Here is an 18,212-nt window from a genome sequence, read left to right on the forward strand (position 1 = left end):
ATTGCTGATGAACATAGACGCAAAAATCCTCAACAAAATACTGGCAACCCGAATACAGCAATACATTAAAAAGATCAAACATCATGATCAAGTGGGATTTATACCAGGGACACAGGGATGGTTCCACATCCGCAAATCAATGTGATACAGCATGTTAACAAAATGAGGAATAAAAAACACATGATCATCTCAACAGATGCAGAGAAAGCATTTGACAAGATCCAACAACTGTTCATGATAAAAATTCTTAAGAAAATGGGGATAGAAGGAAATTGCCTGGACATAATAAAGGCTGTATATGACAAATCCACAGACAACATCATACGTGATGGGGAAAAAGTGAACATCATCCCTCTGAGAACAGGAACGAGACAAGGATGCCCACTATCACCACTCTTATTCAACACAGTACTGGAGGTTTTGGCCAGAGCAATTAGGCAAGAGAAAGGAATAAAAGAAATCCAAATAGGGAGTGAAGAAGTGAAAATCTGTTTGCAGACGACATGATTTTATAGATAGAAAACCCTAAAGAATCCATCAGAAAACTATTAGAAATAATTAACAACTACAGTAAAGTTGCAGGGTACACAATCGACTTACAAAAATCAGCTGCATTTCTGTACTCTAATAACAAACTTACAGAAAGAGAAGTCAAGAATACAATTCCATTTACAATTGCAACAAAAAGAACAAATTACCTAGGAATAAATTTAACTATGGAAGTGAAGGACTTATACAATGAGAACTATACGACATTATTGAAAGAAAAAGATAATGACATAAAGAGATTCCATGCACATGGATTGGAAGAATAAACACAGTTAAAATGTCCATACTATCCAAAGCAATCTACAGATTCAATGCAATCCCAATAAAAATCCCAATGACATTCTTCATGGAAATAGAACAAAGAATCCTAAAATTCATATGGGGCAACCAAAGATCCCAAATTGCTAAAGCAACACTGAGAAAAAAGAATAAAGCTGGAGGCATCACAATCCCTGACTTCGAAATGTACTACAAAGCCATAGTGATCAAAACAGCATGGTACTGGTACAAAAACAGACACACAGATCAATAGAACAGAACCAAAAGCCCAGAAATAAAACCGCACACATACGGACAGCTAATCTTTGGAAAAGGAGCCAAGAACATACAATGGAGAAAAGACAGTCTCTTCAATATATGGTGTTGTGAAAACTGGACAGCCACATCCAAAAGAATGAAAGTAGACCACTGTCTCATGCCATATACAAAAATAAACTCAAAATAGATCAAAGACTTGAAGATAAGTCCTGAAACCATAAAACCCCTGGAAGATAATATAGGAGTACACTCTGACATCGAACTTAAAAGGATCTTTTCGAATATCATGTCTTCTCAGACAAGGGAAACAAAAGAAAAAATAAAGAAGTAGGACTTCATCAAACTAAAGAGCTTCTGCAAGGCAAAAGAAACTACCATCAAAACAAAAAGACAACCCACCAATTGGGAGAAAATATTTGCAAATCATATATCCAATAAGGGGTTAATCTCCATGATATAAAAGGAACTCACACAACTGAACAACAAGAAAACAAACAGCCCAATCAAAAAATGGGCAGAGGATATGAACAGACATTTTTCCAAAGAAGATATACAGATGGTCAATAAACTCATGAAAAGATGTTCAACATCACTAATCATCAGGGAATTGCAAATCAAAACTACACTAAGATACCACCCTACACCTGTTAAAATGGCTATAATCACTAAGACTAAAAATAAACATTGGAGAGAGTATGGAGAAAAAACCACTGGTGGGAATGGAAACTGGTGCAGTCACGATGGAAAACAGTATGGAGCTTCCTCAAAAGACTAAAAATAGACATACCATTATGACCCAGCTATCCCAATAGTAGGTATCTACCCAAACAACATGAAAACAACAATCCAAAGTAACATATGTACCCCATGTTCACTGCAGCACTATTCACAGTAGCCAAGACATGGAAACAATCCAAGTGCCTATCGATTGATGATTGGGTAAAGAAAATGTGGTACATACAGAGAATGGAATACTACTCAGCCATAAAAAAGGACAAAATCATCCCATTTGCAACAACATGGATGGACCTGGAGCGAATTACGCTAAGCAAAAGAAGCCAGACTGAGAAAGACAAACACCATATGATTTCACTCATATGTGGAATATAAACAAGCACATGGACAAAGAAAACAGTTCAGTGATTACGAGGGGAAGCGGGTAGGGGAGTAGGCACAGGGGGTGAAAGGGAGCACTTATGTGGTGACAGACAACAATGTGCAACTGAAATTTCACAATGATGTAAACTGTTAGGAACTCAAATTAAAAAAATATGAAATTAAAGGAAAAAAAAAGAGTACACTGAATGAATCTATTCCTTGCAACCCAAAGATCCCAAAGAACATAGATGCTCAATTCCAGCTGACAGTCTCCTTATTGTCCCTGCTCTGGCTCAAGTTTTATTTCCTGTCTGCAATGGTCCTGTCTTCTCTTATCTCCAAACCCTACTCGATATTAGCACAAATTCAAACTTTACCTTCTTCCTGAAGTCTTCCCTCATCCCTCCCATATCAACTGGATTTCTCCCTTCTCTGAACGCCTGTTGTATTTGTTGTCTTTTGCATTCATAGCAGCATCCAAGATTATACTTTTTTGAATATTAATTGTTTGATGTAGGCTTTTAAAAATCTCCTTCTGTGTGTTTACTGACTACCTATGGATAATGATTATCTCCTAAAATTTGGAACAACAGAAGTCCTCTAACCTGAAGCAACTGAGAGTGGTATCTGGTATGTTAGGCAAGAAAGCTGGTTAAAGTGGAGATTGATAAAAGATATCTGAAACATTTAATTTTAATTAAAATATATAAATTTATATGCATCTGCTCATTTCTGATGTGAAGTTAAGCCTTCTCTATGAGAGTGATTTTAATAATTGAGTGCCCATACCCATCATGTATCAAGTTTCTGTTTCATTAAAGTGGAATAAGGAAATGACACGTGGGAAACATAGCTGCAGAATCCTCTGAGATTTTTATGATTTTCCTTTGGTGTCTTATGGTTTTGCTCACACCTAATTTGACAGCAACTTTTTAAAAAGTGACTGGCATTCACTGAGTTTTTTCCAAGCATTCAACTAATTTTCATAGAAACAGTTCCTTGTTACACTTAAACCTTATCAGTTTATGTAATACTTAATCAAATCACAGAATTGTAACAATAAGATTAAACAGGTTTTGAAAGAGATACAACAAATTCTTGGTAACATTAACTTGTGGCAGCAGATGTCCTTAGGCACATTTAATAATCCCATTAGCTCCAAGCAGTCATAGTGACCTGGGCATCATTCATAGTTTACAGAGAGAATGGCAAGTGTTTAAATACTGATAAAGGGTCATTAAAAGACAGTCTAAGCCTTTTGTTCCTTTATAAGATCTAGCACAGACATGAGCCTATGATCTGCTAGGAGAGAAGATCTACAAAGGGGCATATAAGGTGAATGGGAAACATCCTATAGAGACGACCATCTGTCACAAGAGTCTCAAGGACTCTGGAATTTGGGGGTTAGCACTTCTGAGAATTGAAAAATGAAAGTGTCTGCATTCGGAGAACTACAGTAGCATTTCAGAGGAGAGTAAAACTGAACTCACCTGGGACCTGACTATCTGTGATCTATCATTCATTTCCTTCTCCTCCATGTTCCCCTCCTGGGAAAGTACAGCATTCTGAGAAGGCATAAATGGGAAAAAGAGAAAAGAAGCATCTTGTCAACACATGATATTACGGCTGAACGTAAATCTTAACGCTTTTTCTTCGTGTTGGGATGGCACACAACTTACAGAGAATCCCTTTAAGACACAAGCTTAAAGGCTGGATGGATGACCTAACTGTGACATTCTTGCTTCTCTATTACATTGAGGATTTCAGTGCAGGGCTTTCTCTCCTCTGTGGTACAATTCCCCTTGTCGTGGCATATGGGAAGCTCAAGAGAGCTCAGTGGTTTTCAGCCTTAGTTACACATTTGGGGAATTTAAAAAAGATGCCAATGCTCAGCCCCTCTTCCCAGAGATTTGGATTTACTTGGTCTGGTGTGGGCCTGGGCAACAGCATTTTAAATTCTAAAGTCTCCAAGTGATTTTAAGTGGGAGATGAGAACCACTGAGATGAGGTGATTCAGAGGACATATGTTGAGGGCCTATTCTTACTCTTTAACGGAATAAATTTACCCCAAACTCAAACTCTAGAGATTTTCTCTCCTTTACTCTAAGATGATCCTTCTAATATATAAAGGAGATTTCACTCTTCTCACTTTTCAGAACATTCACCTTCCTTTTTGAGTACGTGAAGTCAGTTCTCCTCCATGATTACTACACCTCTTTGCAGTTCTTAAGTTGTAATGTCAACAAAGCTTTGTTCTCTTCTAGTGTTGACAGTCAGTAGATGCAGCAGTATTAACAGCTCCAGTATCCCTGTCAGTCCCTGAAAGCTAATTTTCCAGTACCTTATGGGGAACAGCCACTCCCAGGTATTAAAAGTGCCTAATCTCTGATGAGAGCCTCAAGAGCCAATGGACATGCACAAGAATGATTTCTGCTTCCCAGAGGCAAACACTCATTCATGAAGAGTTGAGATGTGGGGGCTCCTGAAAGAGGCTATTACTTTTTTTTCCCTAAAGGCATTAATCTTTCATGTACTGACTTCACTATGATATTCAAATCTGTCTCCTGGCATGGATCTTGTAAGATACAATTTCAGGTTGAGCACCTGTTATGAGATGCACCAGTCAGCAGAAGAAATCCAGCAGTCTCAGTCACCTAGGGACCTACAGAGTCTGTAAAGAGACATACAAACTATTCATTCATAAAGATAGAGCACAGCAGGATGCAGAATTCTTTAAAACAATCAAAAAGCATTTTTACAATTTTTCAGATTCACACATTACAAAAAGCAGAGACGTATATAGATGCATCAACTACAACAAACTTAGCCTCTGTCCTTTTCCACCCTCTTCTCAGAATAGAAAACAATGTGGTCCTTGCCTAGTGAAACTCTTTCAGAAAAACTCTTCCTCTTTCTGAGGAAAAAACAGGCCTTTCACCAGCACCAATGAGAGTGAAACGTATTGATCTGCTAAAAATCATGAAAGAATACATTGTTTTTCTGTTAACAAAGGTTGACCTGCAAAACTTTCAAAAGCTAGTGATGGGGGGCTGGCCCGGTGGCACAGGGTTAAGGTCGCAAGTTCTGCTTCGGTGGCCCAGGGTTCGCCAGTTCAGATCCAGGTGCGGACATGGGACCACCTGGCAAGCCAGGCTGTGGCAGGGGTCCCACGTATAAAGGTAGAGGAAGATGGGCATGGATGTGAGCTCAGGGCCAGTCTTCCTCAGCAAAAAGAGGAGGATTGGCAGCAGATGTTAGCCCAGGGCTAATCTTCCTCAACAACAACAACAACAACAAAAGCTAGTGATGGAAATAAAGAAGGAAGCTATTTCTCAGAAGCAATTTTTTAAAAGGAGAAAAGTGCAGTTCCAGTGGAATGGCCCTGTTAGAAAAGGAAGCCATTCACTGCCCAAGACATGGCACAAATTTCACATTTTACAACCAGTTTATTAAGAAGTAGACTTTTCAGGAGTAATTTTAAAGCACTTTAAGAAGCAAGTCCTTATCTTACCAAGCAAAAGCTCTAAGAAGGTCCTACTGTCTGAAGAGCCAGTCAGAATCTTTGAGAATGCTCTGAGGTTACACACCTAATCACCTTAACACCGTTCATTCACAACAACAAGAATCATATACCAAGTTAGGCAGAACAGGGTTTCTCCTTCATATGTGCAAACTGAAAGGGGCTCCAGAGATTACTTGCTTGAGGTCTTCCTGTGCTAAGTCACATCTCACTGTCTGTTATTCACAAAAAGGGACCAAATCAAGCTTGGAAAATGCTGGCTTCAACAAAGTTAAAATAGTTTCTTTGCTGCAAATCTTCTCAGAGACTTTCATATGGTAATGTACATTGTGAATCCCAGAAAAACCCCAAGGCGATGAGGAACAGGTCAAATAATTATATACTGTGCACAAGGTTTCCCAAATATAGTTAATTTTAGAATTTTTTTATGGCAACTGATGGGTATAGGGTTCCACAGAACACACCTGTGGAAATGCTGACTTATTTCTCAGTTCCTTGGTTAATGAAGGATTCCAAAGTTGAAGATCACAAAACTAAGTGAAAGAGCTGGTTCTAGAACCCATGTCTCCTGATTCACAGTCCTGAGCTCCTTCTACTATACTCTGAAGTCCTTCTTAGAACTTGTTCGCTTCTTTTCCTTGTCTTATTTCATCCTCGTTCTTCTTATAATTTCCCTTTTAATTCCTGTATTGGAAAGAACACAAAAAGAAAGCCACTCCCGACCCCAAAACTTGTGTGTAATTCTTCATACAATACACATGTGGACCTTTCTAGAGACGCCTGTGGGATTGCCACAGTCTTTCTCAAAAAAGTAACCATGATGGCCTGGAAAGTAACAAATTCCCTTGAGTGCCTAAGGAATACTAGAATTGCAATCAATTCAGACGGAGAATGAGTCTGGGCTTAACAGTTTTCCTTTACCTGGAATTCTTCCAAAACTCTGAATGAACTTCAATAACCATGTAGAAAACCCATGTAGTGGTTCTCAATCTGGGCTGTGCATTAGACGCAGCCCAGATTTTAAAACATACAGATGTAAATATATACATGTCTAGGCTCCACCCAAAAGCTCCTAAATCAGAATGTGCTGAGTTGTCTGGTATCTGTATACTTTTTAAATGCCCCAAAAATGATTTTTGATGCAAGGAAGAGTTCAGAACAACTATCAGACCCTTTCATTTCCTTGATTTCCTCAATTACAATGATTTTCACCATCATTCAACTTCAGTCACCCACTTCAAGAGCCACAACACTTCTGAAATCTTTCTTACCTTACAAAAGACTAGACTGTGAATCAGGAGGCCGCGGTTCTAGACTGCATGGGGAAGACCTGAAGATACGAGTGGCTTAGTAGACAGGGGGAAAATAGAAAAATGAGCAGTATTTACCAAAATGTGGTCTGAAGATCACTTGAATCGTGGTACTTATTGAAAAGCATATTCACTAGTCCTATCCCAGATCTAAGGAAATAGACCCTCAGGGGGTATTATTGGCCCAGGAATTTGTATTCAAAGGTGCTTCCTCCTTGGAATCAGTCCATTCTTTCCAGCCTCCCTCCAGGCCTGAATGTGGCAGGTATCTTCTTATTACTATTTCTTCATCTTTCACTTTTACTGACTCCTTCCCATCATCATTTAAAATAATTTAATGTCTTTCAATATTAAAAACTTTCACTGGCTACAGACCCCCATGCAATTATCATCCTTTCATTTTTCAAGGCCACGACTCTTCAAAGGATTGTCAATTCTTGTCTCTTCCTTATTGCCCTTTTCCAATTCTCTATAATCTGGCTTCTGCTCTGCCCTCAACACTCCACTGAAATTGCTCTGGTCAGGAATACGAAAAACCTTTCTGTTGTTCATGCAATGGACCTCATTATTTCTTACTCACTCGAGCTCTGACAGTAGCTGATACTGCTGATAGCTGCATCTTGCTTTACTTCCATGGTCTCTCAGTGGGTTATGCTCTGTCTTTTCCTCTGCCTACCACTTATATGTTGTCATTCCTTAGGATTTCCCAAAAGCTACTCTGGTTGACTCCAAAGTTGAAGTAAAGGGATCTTTAAAAGATACAAACCTGATCATGTCAATCCCTCACTTAAAATTCTTCAGCAGCCTCCTACCACTCTTAGGTTGGAGTACAAAGCCATAAAGACTCCTATGACCTGCTTCCTGACCTCTCAAGCCACTCTCTTGTTTGCTTCTGAGGCTTCATCCACACTGTCCTATACTTTTAGGTGCTTAAATGTGCCATATTTGGTACAGTACTCATCGCATTCCTCCCCCCAGACAATATCTACTTTTCCTTCAAGTCTCGGCTTAAATCAAGGAAGATTTTGACATCGCAGATCAAGTGAGGTCCCTAATTTACAACTTCTTCTTTTAGGTAGCACTTTTTATCATTGTAATTATTTGTAGAGTCATCCATTTTTTAAAAAATTTTTATTCATTTATTTGTGAGGAAGATTCGCCCTGAGCTAAGAACTGCTGCCAATCCTACTTTTTTTGCTTGAGGAAGATTAGCCCTGAACTAATATCTGTGCCAATCTTCCTCTACTTTTTTATGTGGGATGCCTCCACAGCATAGCTAATGAGTGGAGTAGGTCCGCACCCGAGATCCAAACCTGTGAACCTGGGCCGGAGAAGCAGAGCGTGCGGAACTTTAACCTCTCGGCCACGGGGCCAGCCCCTCAGAGTCATCCGTTTTTATTCATACCTCACATTGTGTGATGTTAATCTCCATGAAGGCAGGAAACTGTTCTGTCTTATTTACCATTCTGTATTCGATGCCCAGTGTGTGGCTCACGGTAGGTACTCAATAAATATTTGCTAAATAAGTAAATGAAAGTGTTCTGGTGCTTGCTCTTCTATTTTGTAATTTTTAATTTTGAACCAACTTTATAGTATAGTTGTAAAAGTAGTATTGAGTTCCCATATACCATTCACCCTCCTTGTCCTACTGTTAACATTTCACATAACCACGGTACAATGATCAAAACCAGGAATTTAATACTGGCATAATACTATTTATTCAAATTCCACCAGTTTGTCCACTAATATTCTTTCTGTGATCCAGGATCCCACATTACGTTTGTTATTTTCCTTAGTCTCCTCCAATCTGTTCCTCAGGCTTTCTGGCTTTCATGAGCTTTCAAGAGTAGTGCTGTGTTACTTTATAGAATTTTGTCCCTCAGTTTGGGTTTGTCTGATGTTTTCTCATGACTGGAATAAATTTAAGCATTTTTGGTAAGAATACCACAGAAGTGATCTTGTGTCTTTCTTAGTGCATCAGATTAATGGGCTTAAGATGTCAATATGTCTTACTAATGGTAACATTAACCTTTATCACTTGGTTAAGGTGGTGTCTACCAGGTTTCTCCACTATAAAGTTATTATCTTTTCCTTTGTAGTTAATAAATATTTTGGGAGAGATAATTTAAGACTATACGAATATTCTGATTTTTCTCAAACTCACTAATTTTAGCATCTATCAATGTATCTTGCCTGCAGCAATTATTAACAAATGGTTATTTTTATATTTCCCGCTTTCCTACTAATTTATTAATTGGAACTTTTCTATAAGGAACAACTGCTCCTTATCTCTTATTCATTTATTTATTAGCTTATTTAATTTCTATCTGTATGGACTCATGGATATTTATTTTATTCTAGGAGTTAAAATCCAATACTATCATTATTTTATTGCACAAATTGTTCCAGCTTTGGCCATTAGGAGGCTGCTCCTGTGTTATTTGGACTAAACTCTATCCTATTTTGAGCACTTCCTCACTGCTTGACAACATAAGATGCTCTAGGCTCCAGTATTTTTCCTACCCAGCCCTGCCTGGAATCAACCACTTCTCCAAGGAACCCTGGTTCTGTTTATTGGAGAAGTGTTTAGAAATAAAGATCTGGGCACTAGGTATGCTTATTGCTATTGGGGTATCATTGCTTCTAGGTCCTCTCAGCAGACGGAGCTGGGAAATATATATATATGTATGCATATTAACCACATTTATACAGTCACGCACTGCATAACAATGTTTCAGTCAGCGATGGACTGCACATACGACAGTGGTCCTAAAAGGTTAGTACCTTGTAGTCTAGGTGTGTAGTAGGATACACCATCCAGGTTTGTGTAAGTACAATCTATGATGTTTACACAATGGCAAAATAGCCTAATGACGTTTCACAGAATGTATTGCTGTTGTTAAGTGATGCATGACTGTACGTACTTCTACTGTGTCTATGTATTAAATACCATGAGTTCACACTGACATCTTCGATTCCAATCTGATATCACATGGCTCATTTTAATCTTCCCCCTTTCCTTACTGGCAACTTCTTTCTTCAACAGTGAAAAACTGTTGGCTCTCACTATCTACAATATATTCCCTTACTTGTTCAGTTTTGGTGTATACATAAAGTAGGTTCAGCACTGCTAACTCATAACCCTGTGAGAAACACATTTACTAACTTGTTTACAGAATTTATGTAGAGTTCTCTTTGTCTTTAGCCTTTCAAGCATCCAGTCAAGACAGTGTTTCCTAAAGTTATTTAGGATAGTTCTTTTCTTCGCCACTTCCTTCAGTCTGGTTACGTTATTCATTTGTAATACAGTTAGGTCCATTTGTTAGTATTTGTATTCATTCTCTTCTATTTTTATTCTATTTACTCTCAGATGGCTTCACCCATTGCCATGGCTTCACTGATCATCTTTTCTGAGCTACCTAACCAGACACATACCTTATGGAACAACCCCATGTAGATGTCTCTCAGATTTCTCAAGCCTAACATGTCCAAAACTCATTCTCTCCTAGCCTCTTGCCATGAATTTGCCATAGAGTAAAGTATATTAGAACACTGACTCTATAGCCAAACTGACTGGGTTTGATTCTCAGCTCTACAACTTACTAACCACCTGAGTTTGGTTGAGCAAGTTACTCAACTTCTTGGTGCTTCAATTTCCTCATGTGTAAAAGTAGGAATAACAGTACCTACCTCATAGGTTTGTTGTGAGGATTATGGGAGACAATATTTGTAAATATTTAGAATGTATTAGCACATAGTTAGCAGTATTTATATATGTTACATATAATTCTTACTCTATTATATTCCATATCTCACTACCAACCCTGAAACCTGAATGCCCTCCCCGACCTCTTTCTTTCCCTTAGTTTCTCTACCCAATCAAATGTCGAAACCTGGTAAATTTACCCCCTTAACTATCTAGTAAATGATCCATCTTCACTTTCACTACTTGGTTCACGTCACTATCATCTCTCACTTTGATTAGTGCCATACCCATCTAATGGGTCCTTGACTTTAGTCCAACATTTTCTTCACACTGCAGCCAGAATGATCATTCTCCACACCCCTTGTCTACTGTGGACACTTTCATTTTATTTTCTGACAAATATTAAAACAAAAATTTTAGTAAATATAGAAAAGCATTAAGAAAGTCACCTATAATGTCATTATCCAGAGATAACTAGTTACTTTTGTGGGGGATATATCCTTTTGGGCTTTTCTATGGAAACACACACACACACACTAATATGGCGTATGTTGTTGTTATATAAGTAATTTTCGTTCTTTTTTTTTTTGAGGAAGATTAGCCCAGAGCTAACATCTGCCGCCAATCTTCCTCTTTTTGCTGAGGAAGACTGGCCCTGAGCTAACATTTGTGCCCATTTTCCTCTACTTTATATGTGAGGCGCCTGCCACAGCATGGCTTGATAAGTGGTGGGTAGGTCTTTGTCCGTGATCTGAACTGGAGAACCCTGGGCTGCTGAAGCAGAGCTTGTGAACTTATCCACTGTGCCATGGGGCTGGCCCCTAAGTTTCTTTTTTCCAACTTGTATTTTTATTGACAATACTGGGTATATCACTTCATGATAGAAAAGAAAAATATAAATATGCATTGAAAGAAATAGATTCATAGTATATTCCATTGCATGCAATACCCCAAGTTTATTTAACAAGTTCATTATTAATAGACATTTAGAATGCTTTCTTATTTTCTTTCTTTCTTTTTGCTGTTACAGACAACAGCAAACATTGTACCGTTTTGGCATAATTTTATCTGACTATTTCCTTAGGATAAATTCCTAGAAGCAGAACTGCTGGGTCAAAGGGAAGGTAAAATCTGTTCAGGGAGGTTGTATCAATTTACATATACATCAACAACATATGAGAACGATCATCAGCCAACGTTAGGCATTATTCTTTTTAAATTTAATACAGAGAAGGTATTTATTTGCTGCTTTAATATGCAATTCTTAGATAACATGAGACAGAACTTTTTATATTTTCAGCTTTTATATTTTTTCTTTTATAAATTACCCTTTCATATCATTTGTCCATTTTTCTACTGTACTTTTTCTTATTGATCTGTAAGAGTCTTTTATTATAGTGTGCAGTAAAGGATTGACTGAACACGTTTAGATGGTCCAAACTCTGCACATTCCTTGGAAAGATGTGACCCTAGCCTGGCTACTGGGAGATAACCTATAAGCCCTTGGAATATCCTGCCTGCTAAGAGTGTCTCTGTTCACCTGAGGCCTTGTGCCAGGTCAGACAGTTTATGCTAACAATGGGATTTATGGTGGGAACCTTAGAGCATGGTATCAACTTGCCTATGGAGGGGCTGGAGACTGAAGGTCAGCAACTCAGGTGGTCAGTCACGCCTACATGACCAACTTCCAATAAGTTGGTCACCAAATCATTGTGACCAAGGCTTGGACACCAAGCCTAGGATGAGCCTGGCTAAGGCTTGGAAGAGCTTCCCTGGTTGGAAATACTGCATACATATTGTCACACATCGTGGCTGGGAGAATTAAGCACTACCTGCACAACTCCATTGAGAGAAGACAACTGGAAGCTGGTACCTGGTCTCTCCTCGATCCTGCCCTATGTGCTTTTTTTCCGTTGCTGATTTTAATCTGTATCTTTCACCGTTAATACTCATGTTACTGTGAATTTAACAGTTTTGCTGAGTTCTCTAAGTCCTTCTAGCAAATCTGTGAACCCGAGAGTGGTCTTGGGGACTTCTGAACACAGATAGTAACCAGCAACTTCTTTGTCATAACATAAACACACAAATATAGTCTCCATTTCATCATCTGTCTTTTATTTTTGCTTCGTTTAAAAAAGAGTTAATTAGGGGCCGGCCCTGCGGCTGAGTGGTTAAGTTCACTGGCTCCTCTTTGGCGGCCCAGGGTTCTCCAGTTCAGATCCTGGGCATGGACCTAGCACTGCTCATCAAGCCATGCTGTGGTGGCATCCCACATAGAAGTAGAATGACTTACAACTAGGATATACAACTATGTGCTGGGGCTTTGAGGAGAGGAAAAAAAAAAAGACAGGAAGATTGGCAACAGATGTTAGCTCAGAACCAATCTTTCCCCCAAAAAAAGTTAGTTAAAAAATTTTCTGCATTATAATATATGGGTTTTTCTCCCCCCTCTAAGTGCGTCTAAGGGTTTGTTTTGTTTTGTTTTTTTCCTTCACAAGTTATGCATCTTAAGTTTTCAATACAAGTGCTACATAAAAACATGAGTACACAAAACACGAGAATATACGGAGAAAAATGTGAGTGACTTCAACTTTTTCATTTCTCACACTTTTAAATAAGTAAAAAAAATAGACCATTTTGTCAAGGGACATATTTAAGAGGGATCTGCTCGGCCACATATTAAAACATATTTTAAATTAAAACAAAAATGTATCAGTGTAGAAACTGTCAGAGCAGAAGAAACATTCTACAAACAGATTCGAGTATATACTTGCCTGCAGAATATAATGAATGTGTCATTTCAATTCAGTGGGAAAATAACTCCACATATGATGGCAAGACAACTGGAGAAAAGTCATAGTCCTATCTAACACGATACCACAAAGTTAACACCAGATAAAATATAGGTAAAAAATGTAAAAAAGAAGATATTTTAAAAATTCTTTAAAAGTATTAGAAGAAAATAAAGGTTAATTTTTTTTAGATTGGCACCTGAGCTAACAACCGTTGCCAATCTTTTTTTTTCCTGCTTTTCCCCCCCTAAATTCCTCCAGTACATAGTTGTATGTTTTAGTTGTGGGTCCTTCTAGTGGTGGCATGTAGGATGCCGCCTCAGCGTGGCCTGATGGGCAGTGCCATGTCTGCGCCCAGGATCCGCACCAGCGAAACCCTGGGCCGGCGAAGCGAAGCGCGCGAACTTAACCACTCGGCCACCGCGGGGCCCCTAAAGATTAATGTTTTAATAAACTTGACATGGGGAAAAACTTTCCAAACAATGATACCCACTCATGCCTACACAAAAATAATTTGCAAAAGATATTAGAGGAAAAAACGTTAATAATCTTGGGATACGGAGGCTTTCCTATCCCAGAAGAGACACAGTGTCTTCGAGAAGGCTGAGGGCGCCGCTGGGGGTCTCCAGGGCGAGCGCAGGGCAGCCTCCGCCACCCGGACACCCTCGGCCGCCGCCCGCCCTGCCCCCTCGCCTGCCGCCCGGCCGCGGCGCGCCGCACTCACCAGCCTCCGCAGACGAAGGGCGCCCCGGCCGGCTCCGCCCCCTGACGCCACCGCCGCCCGTCTGGACCGAAGCAAGAGAGGGTGATGAGGGCCCTGATGCCTGAGCCAATGACACCCGGTAACTGGGCCCTTGGGGTTGGACCAGCCGCCAGCGCCAGGCGAGCTGTGACGAAAGCCTTCCGGTAATGGCGACCGTGCGGCCCCAGCTTCGGATGCCCGATACGCATGCGCCAGGAGCGCCGTGGGGCAACCGTTTCCCGCAAGCCGAGCTGCGAACTCCCACCAGCGCCCCTAGGTCCCCTTCTGACCAGGGCCTCGCGAACCTGGGAGACCCTGGCCCCGCCCCTAGCCCTCACAGAATTTCTCGAAAGGAGAGGGTTGAGGAGGCCCAGCTGAGGACCCTCCCATAGGCCCTGCCAATCAGAAACGTTGGACTGCCAGGCTCCCGTCCCTGAGGCGACGTCACAAGCCGTCATTCCCTTCAGTCCCGGAATACGCCCTCCAAGCTACCCACCCCAAATTTTATATTGGTGAAACTAAAAATATAATAATAATGAGTGAATACAAATGTTTTCCTTTTGGGTAATACAGATCTACTGCTGAGAAGAATGGAATTCTTTTAATGGGAATAGTATTTTGCTTAATTGGGATTCAAATTTAGTCTTCTCCATCACCAAAATCAATTGCAAAAGTTCATCTTTTATTTATTTATTTTTATTGCCGTAACATTGGATTATAACATTATATAAATTCAGGTGTACATCATTATATTTCGATTTCTGTGTAGATTACATCATGTTCACCACCCAAAGACTAATTACAATCCATCACCACACACGTGCCCAATCACCCTGTTCACTCTCTTCCCTCCCCACTTCCCGTCTGGTAACCAGCAATCCAATCTCTGCCTCTCTGTACATGTTTGCTGCTGTTTTTATCTTCTACTTATGCGTGAGATCATACACGTGTGACGGTCTCCCTCTGACTTATTTCACTTAGCATAATACCCTCAAGCTCCATCCATGTTGTCACAAATGGCTGGATTTCATCATTTCATATGGTTGGGTAACATTCCATTGTGTATATATACCACATCTTCTTTACCGTTTGTCCCTTGATGGGCACCTAGTTTGCTTCCAAGTCTTGGCTATTGTGAATAAAGCTGCAAGGAACATAGGGGTGCATATATCTTTACGCATTCGTGGTTTCGTGTTTTTTGGATAAATATCCAGCAGTGGAATAGCTGGATCGTATGGTAGTTCTATTCTTAATTTTCTGAGGAGTCTCCATACTGTTTTCCATAGTGGTTGCACCAGTTTGCACTCCCACCAGCAGTGTATGAGAGTTCCCTTCTCTCCACATCCTCTCCAACCCTTGTTTCCTGTCTTGTTAATTATAGCCATTCTGACATGCTAAAAGACAAATATCAAGAGAAGACTATAAATAGAATTCTATAAATACTTTCCAAGCAATGAATATGCTCAATTTAAATTATAGACTTGTAGAAATCAGCATTTGCAAGTACCTATTTGAAAAGTTTTGATTTGCATTGCCCTGGTAGTTAATGATGTTGAGCATCTTTTCATGTGCCCGTTGGCCATCTGTATATCTTCTTTGGAGAAATTTCTGTTCAGATCTTTTGCCCATTATTTAATTGGGTTGTTAGTCTTCTTGTTGTTGAGATGTATGAGTTTTTTGTTTATTTTGGATATTAACCCCTTATCAGATATATGGTTTGCAAATATCTTCTCCCAACTGTTAGGTTGTCTTTTCCTTTTGTTGATGATTACCTTGGCTGTGCAGAAGATTTTTAGTTTGACGTAGTCCCATCTGCTTATTTTTTCTATTGTTTCCCTTGCCAGGTCAGACATGATGCTTGAAAATATGCTGCTAACACTGATGTTTAAGAGTGTGCTGCCTATGTTTTCTTCTAGAAGTTTCATGGCTTCAGATCTTACATTCAAGTCTTTAATCCATTTTGAGTTGATTTTTGTGCATGGTGTAAGATAATGATCTACTTTCCTTCTTTTGCATGTGACTGTCCAGTTCTCCCAACACCATTTACTGAAGAGACTTTCCTTTCTCCATCGTATGTTCTTGGCTCCCTTGTCGAAAATTAGTTGTCTATATATGTGTGGGTTTATTTCTGGGCTCTCAATTCTGTTTCATTGAGCTGTATGTCTGTTTTTGTGCCAGTACCATGCTGTTTTGGTTACTCTAACTTGTAGTATATTTTGAAATCAGGGAGTGATACCTCCAACTTTGTTCTTTTTCTCAGGATTCACAAAGGTTTATCTTTTAATGCTAGTTCATAATAGGATTTTGTATATGTCATCTTTGAAAACTTTTCAAATAGGTACTTGCAAATGCTGATATCTACAAGTCTATGATTTAAATTGAGCATATTCATTGCTTGGAAAGTATTTATAGAATTCTATTTATAGTCTTCTCTTGATATTTGCCTTTTAGCATGTCATTAAGTGGCAGATTAATCACTTCTAAATTAAGGGTAGGTGGAAGCTCCTCAGTTGCACTAAGTGGATTTTGAAATACAGCAATGTCCTTTGCACTTGTGTAGAGGTCTGAAAATGCTTACTGGAACAGTAGTTTGAGCTTGGAAAATATATCCACTGCTAATTCTGTGTCAAGATATGGATCTCACTTCTTGTTTTAACTTTTGAGAGCACTGAAAGTGTATAAAGCAGCTTGACATTACTTCTGATTCAAACAATGTCAGTTGTCATCAAAATGACTTTACTGCAGTATGAGTTACATGTTATAAGATCTGTTTTGCCTTCTAATTTTACATTGAACTCATTGTCAACGAAAATAATCCATAACCAATCTATAAATGAAAATTTGAGTGAGTTTATTCTGAGCTTAAATCTGAGGATGATAACCCGGGAGAGTCTTTCCACAAAGGAACAGAGCACTCCAAAGAAGTGGGGGTATACAGGTTATATACCCTCAAAGAGGATGTTTCACATATGATTGAAATGTCCCTTTTACAATAGTCACGAGGCTGCTCTGTCAACACAGCGATTGATGGAAACGGCAGATAGGTCTGCTGTCTCAGTGAATGCCGCTGGGTGGCAGGTGTGTTGCCTCGGGCTGGGCAGTCACAGATGAGCACTGCAATCAGTTCCCAGCCTAAAGAAAGATGCTTAATCTTTAAGGAGATGCCAACGTTGGGAGTGGGAGAGAAGTTGCACCTTTATCTCAAGTGCCTTTTGCTCTTGCCATAGGGAATCTTTAAAGCAGATATACAATGCATGCTCAACGGCCTCGGTCAGGCCCTTTTGGAAAGACAAGGTCAGGCCGAATTAGGTTTACACAAAATGGCTTCCTCATATACTCAATATATGCTATTACTTGCCATTTTTATTTGTTATCATTAAGAAACATTATCAAGTTTTCAGCAAAAGCTAATATCCAAGGCCATTCAGTGTTTGATAAGTGGTTGAGGGCAGTTCTTCTTGTTTAGAAAAATTTCAGTTTCAGCCTTGGGGTCAAATCTTAATAAACTTTACTGCTTTCAAGTCATCTAATTGCTGTGTAGTAGGGAAAGTCAGGCTATTTAATTTCTATTTTTGACAAAAATTCATGAAACTAACAATGGTTAAGTCCATGAGAGCCAATAAAGTTCACCATTGGCGCTACTGGTTCAATAACCCATGGTAGATTCAAATATTTTCCACAAAGGATCTGCTTAGCAAATTCCACTTGAGGTTGTACTGTTGGGGTTTCCTCAACTTTGAAAATATTCTCTCCTGAAGTTCCTCTACGCAGGCTACTCATAAAACCTAATTCTTCAGTCACTTCAAAATTGGCATTGACTGCTGAATAAACGAAGAACAACTGGATGGTATTTGTAACATGTGTTGACTCAATAAGAGTCAACCAAACTTTCTTTGGTTATATCCTTATTTTCATTTTTTATTTTTGTGAAGAAATTCTGGTGTGATGAGATATTCCG

General features: G+C 39.3%; 1 protein-coding gene across 8 annotated transcripts in view; it reads right to left on the reverse strand.

Moving 5' to 3' along the window:
* Positions 1–14,663, reverse strand: part of MRPS17 (mitochondrial ribosomal protein S17) — a 73,309-nt gene extending 58,646 nt beyond the window's left edge. Inside the window, exons 1-4 of one of the 8 annotated variants that reach the window (XM_070567886.1) lie at positions 14,237–14,555; positions 6,169–6,388; positions 4,789–4,855; positions 3,675–3,749 (exon numbers count right to left, since the gene is read on the reverse strand). In XM_070567886.1, the coding sequence (XP_070423987.1) occupies positions 3,675–3,722 (48 nt within the window). In that variant the 5' untranslated portion in view covers positions 3,723–3,749; positions 4,789–4,855; positions 6,169–6,388; positions 14,237–14,555. Of the gene's footprint in view, positions 1–3,674; positions 3,777–4,788; positions 4,856–6,168; positions 6,389–6,975; positions 7,051–14,236 lie in introns of those variants that run through there. The other 7 variants (XM_070567887.1, XM_070567885.1, XM_070567888.1 and 4 more) reach the window with 7 other exon arrangements.
* Positions 14,664–18,212: the final 3,549 nt, after the last annotated feature.

This window comes from Equus przewalskii, chromosome 12 (assembly GCF_037783145.1).
Source record: "Equus przewalskii isolate Varuska chromosome 12, EquPr2, whole genome shotgun sequence".
Taxonomy (NCBI): Eukaryota; Metazoa; Chordata; class Mammalia; order Perissodactyla; family Equidae; genus Equus; species Equus przewalskii.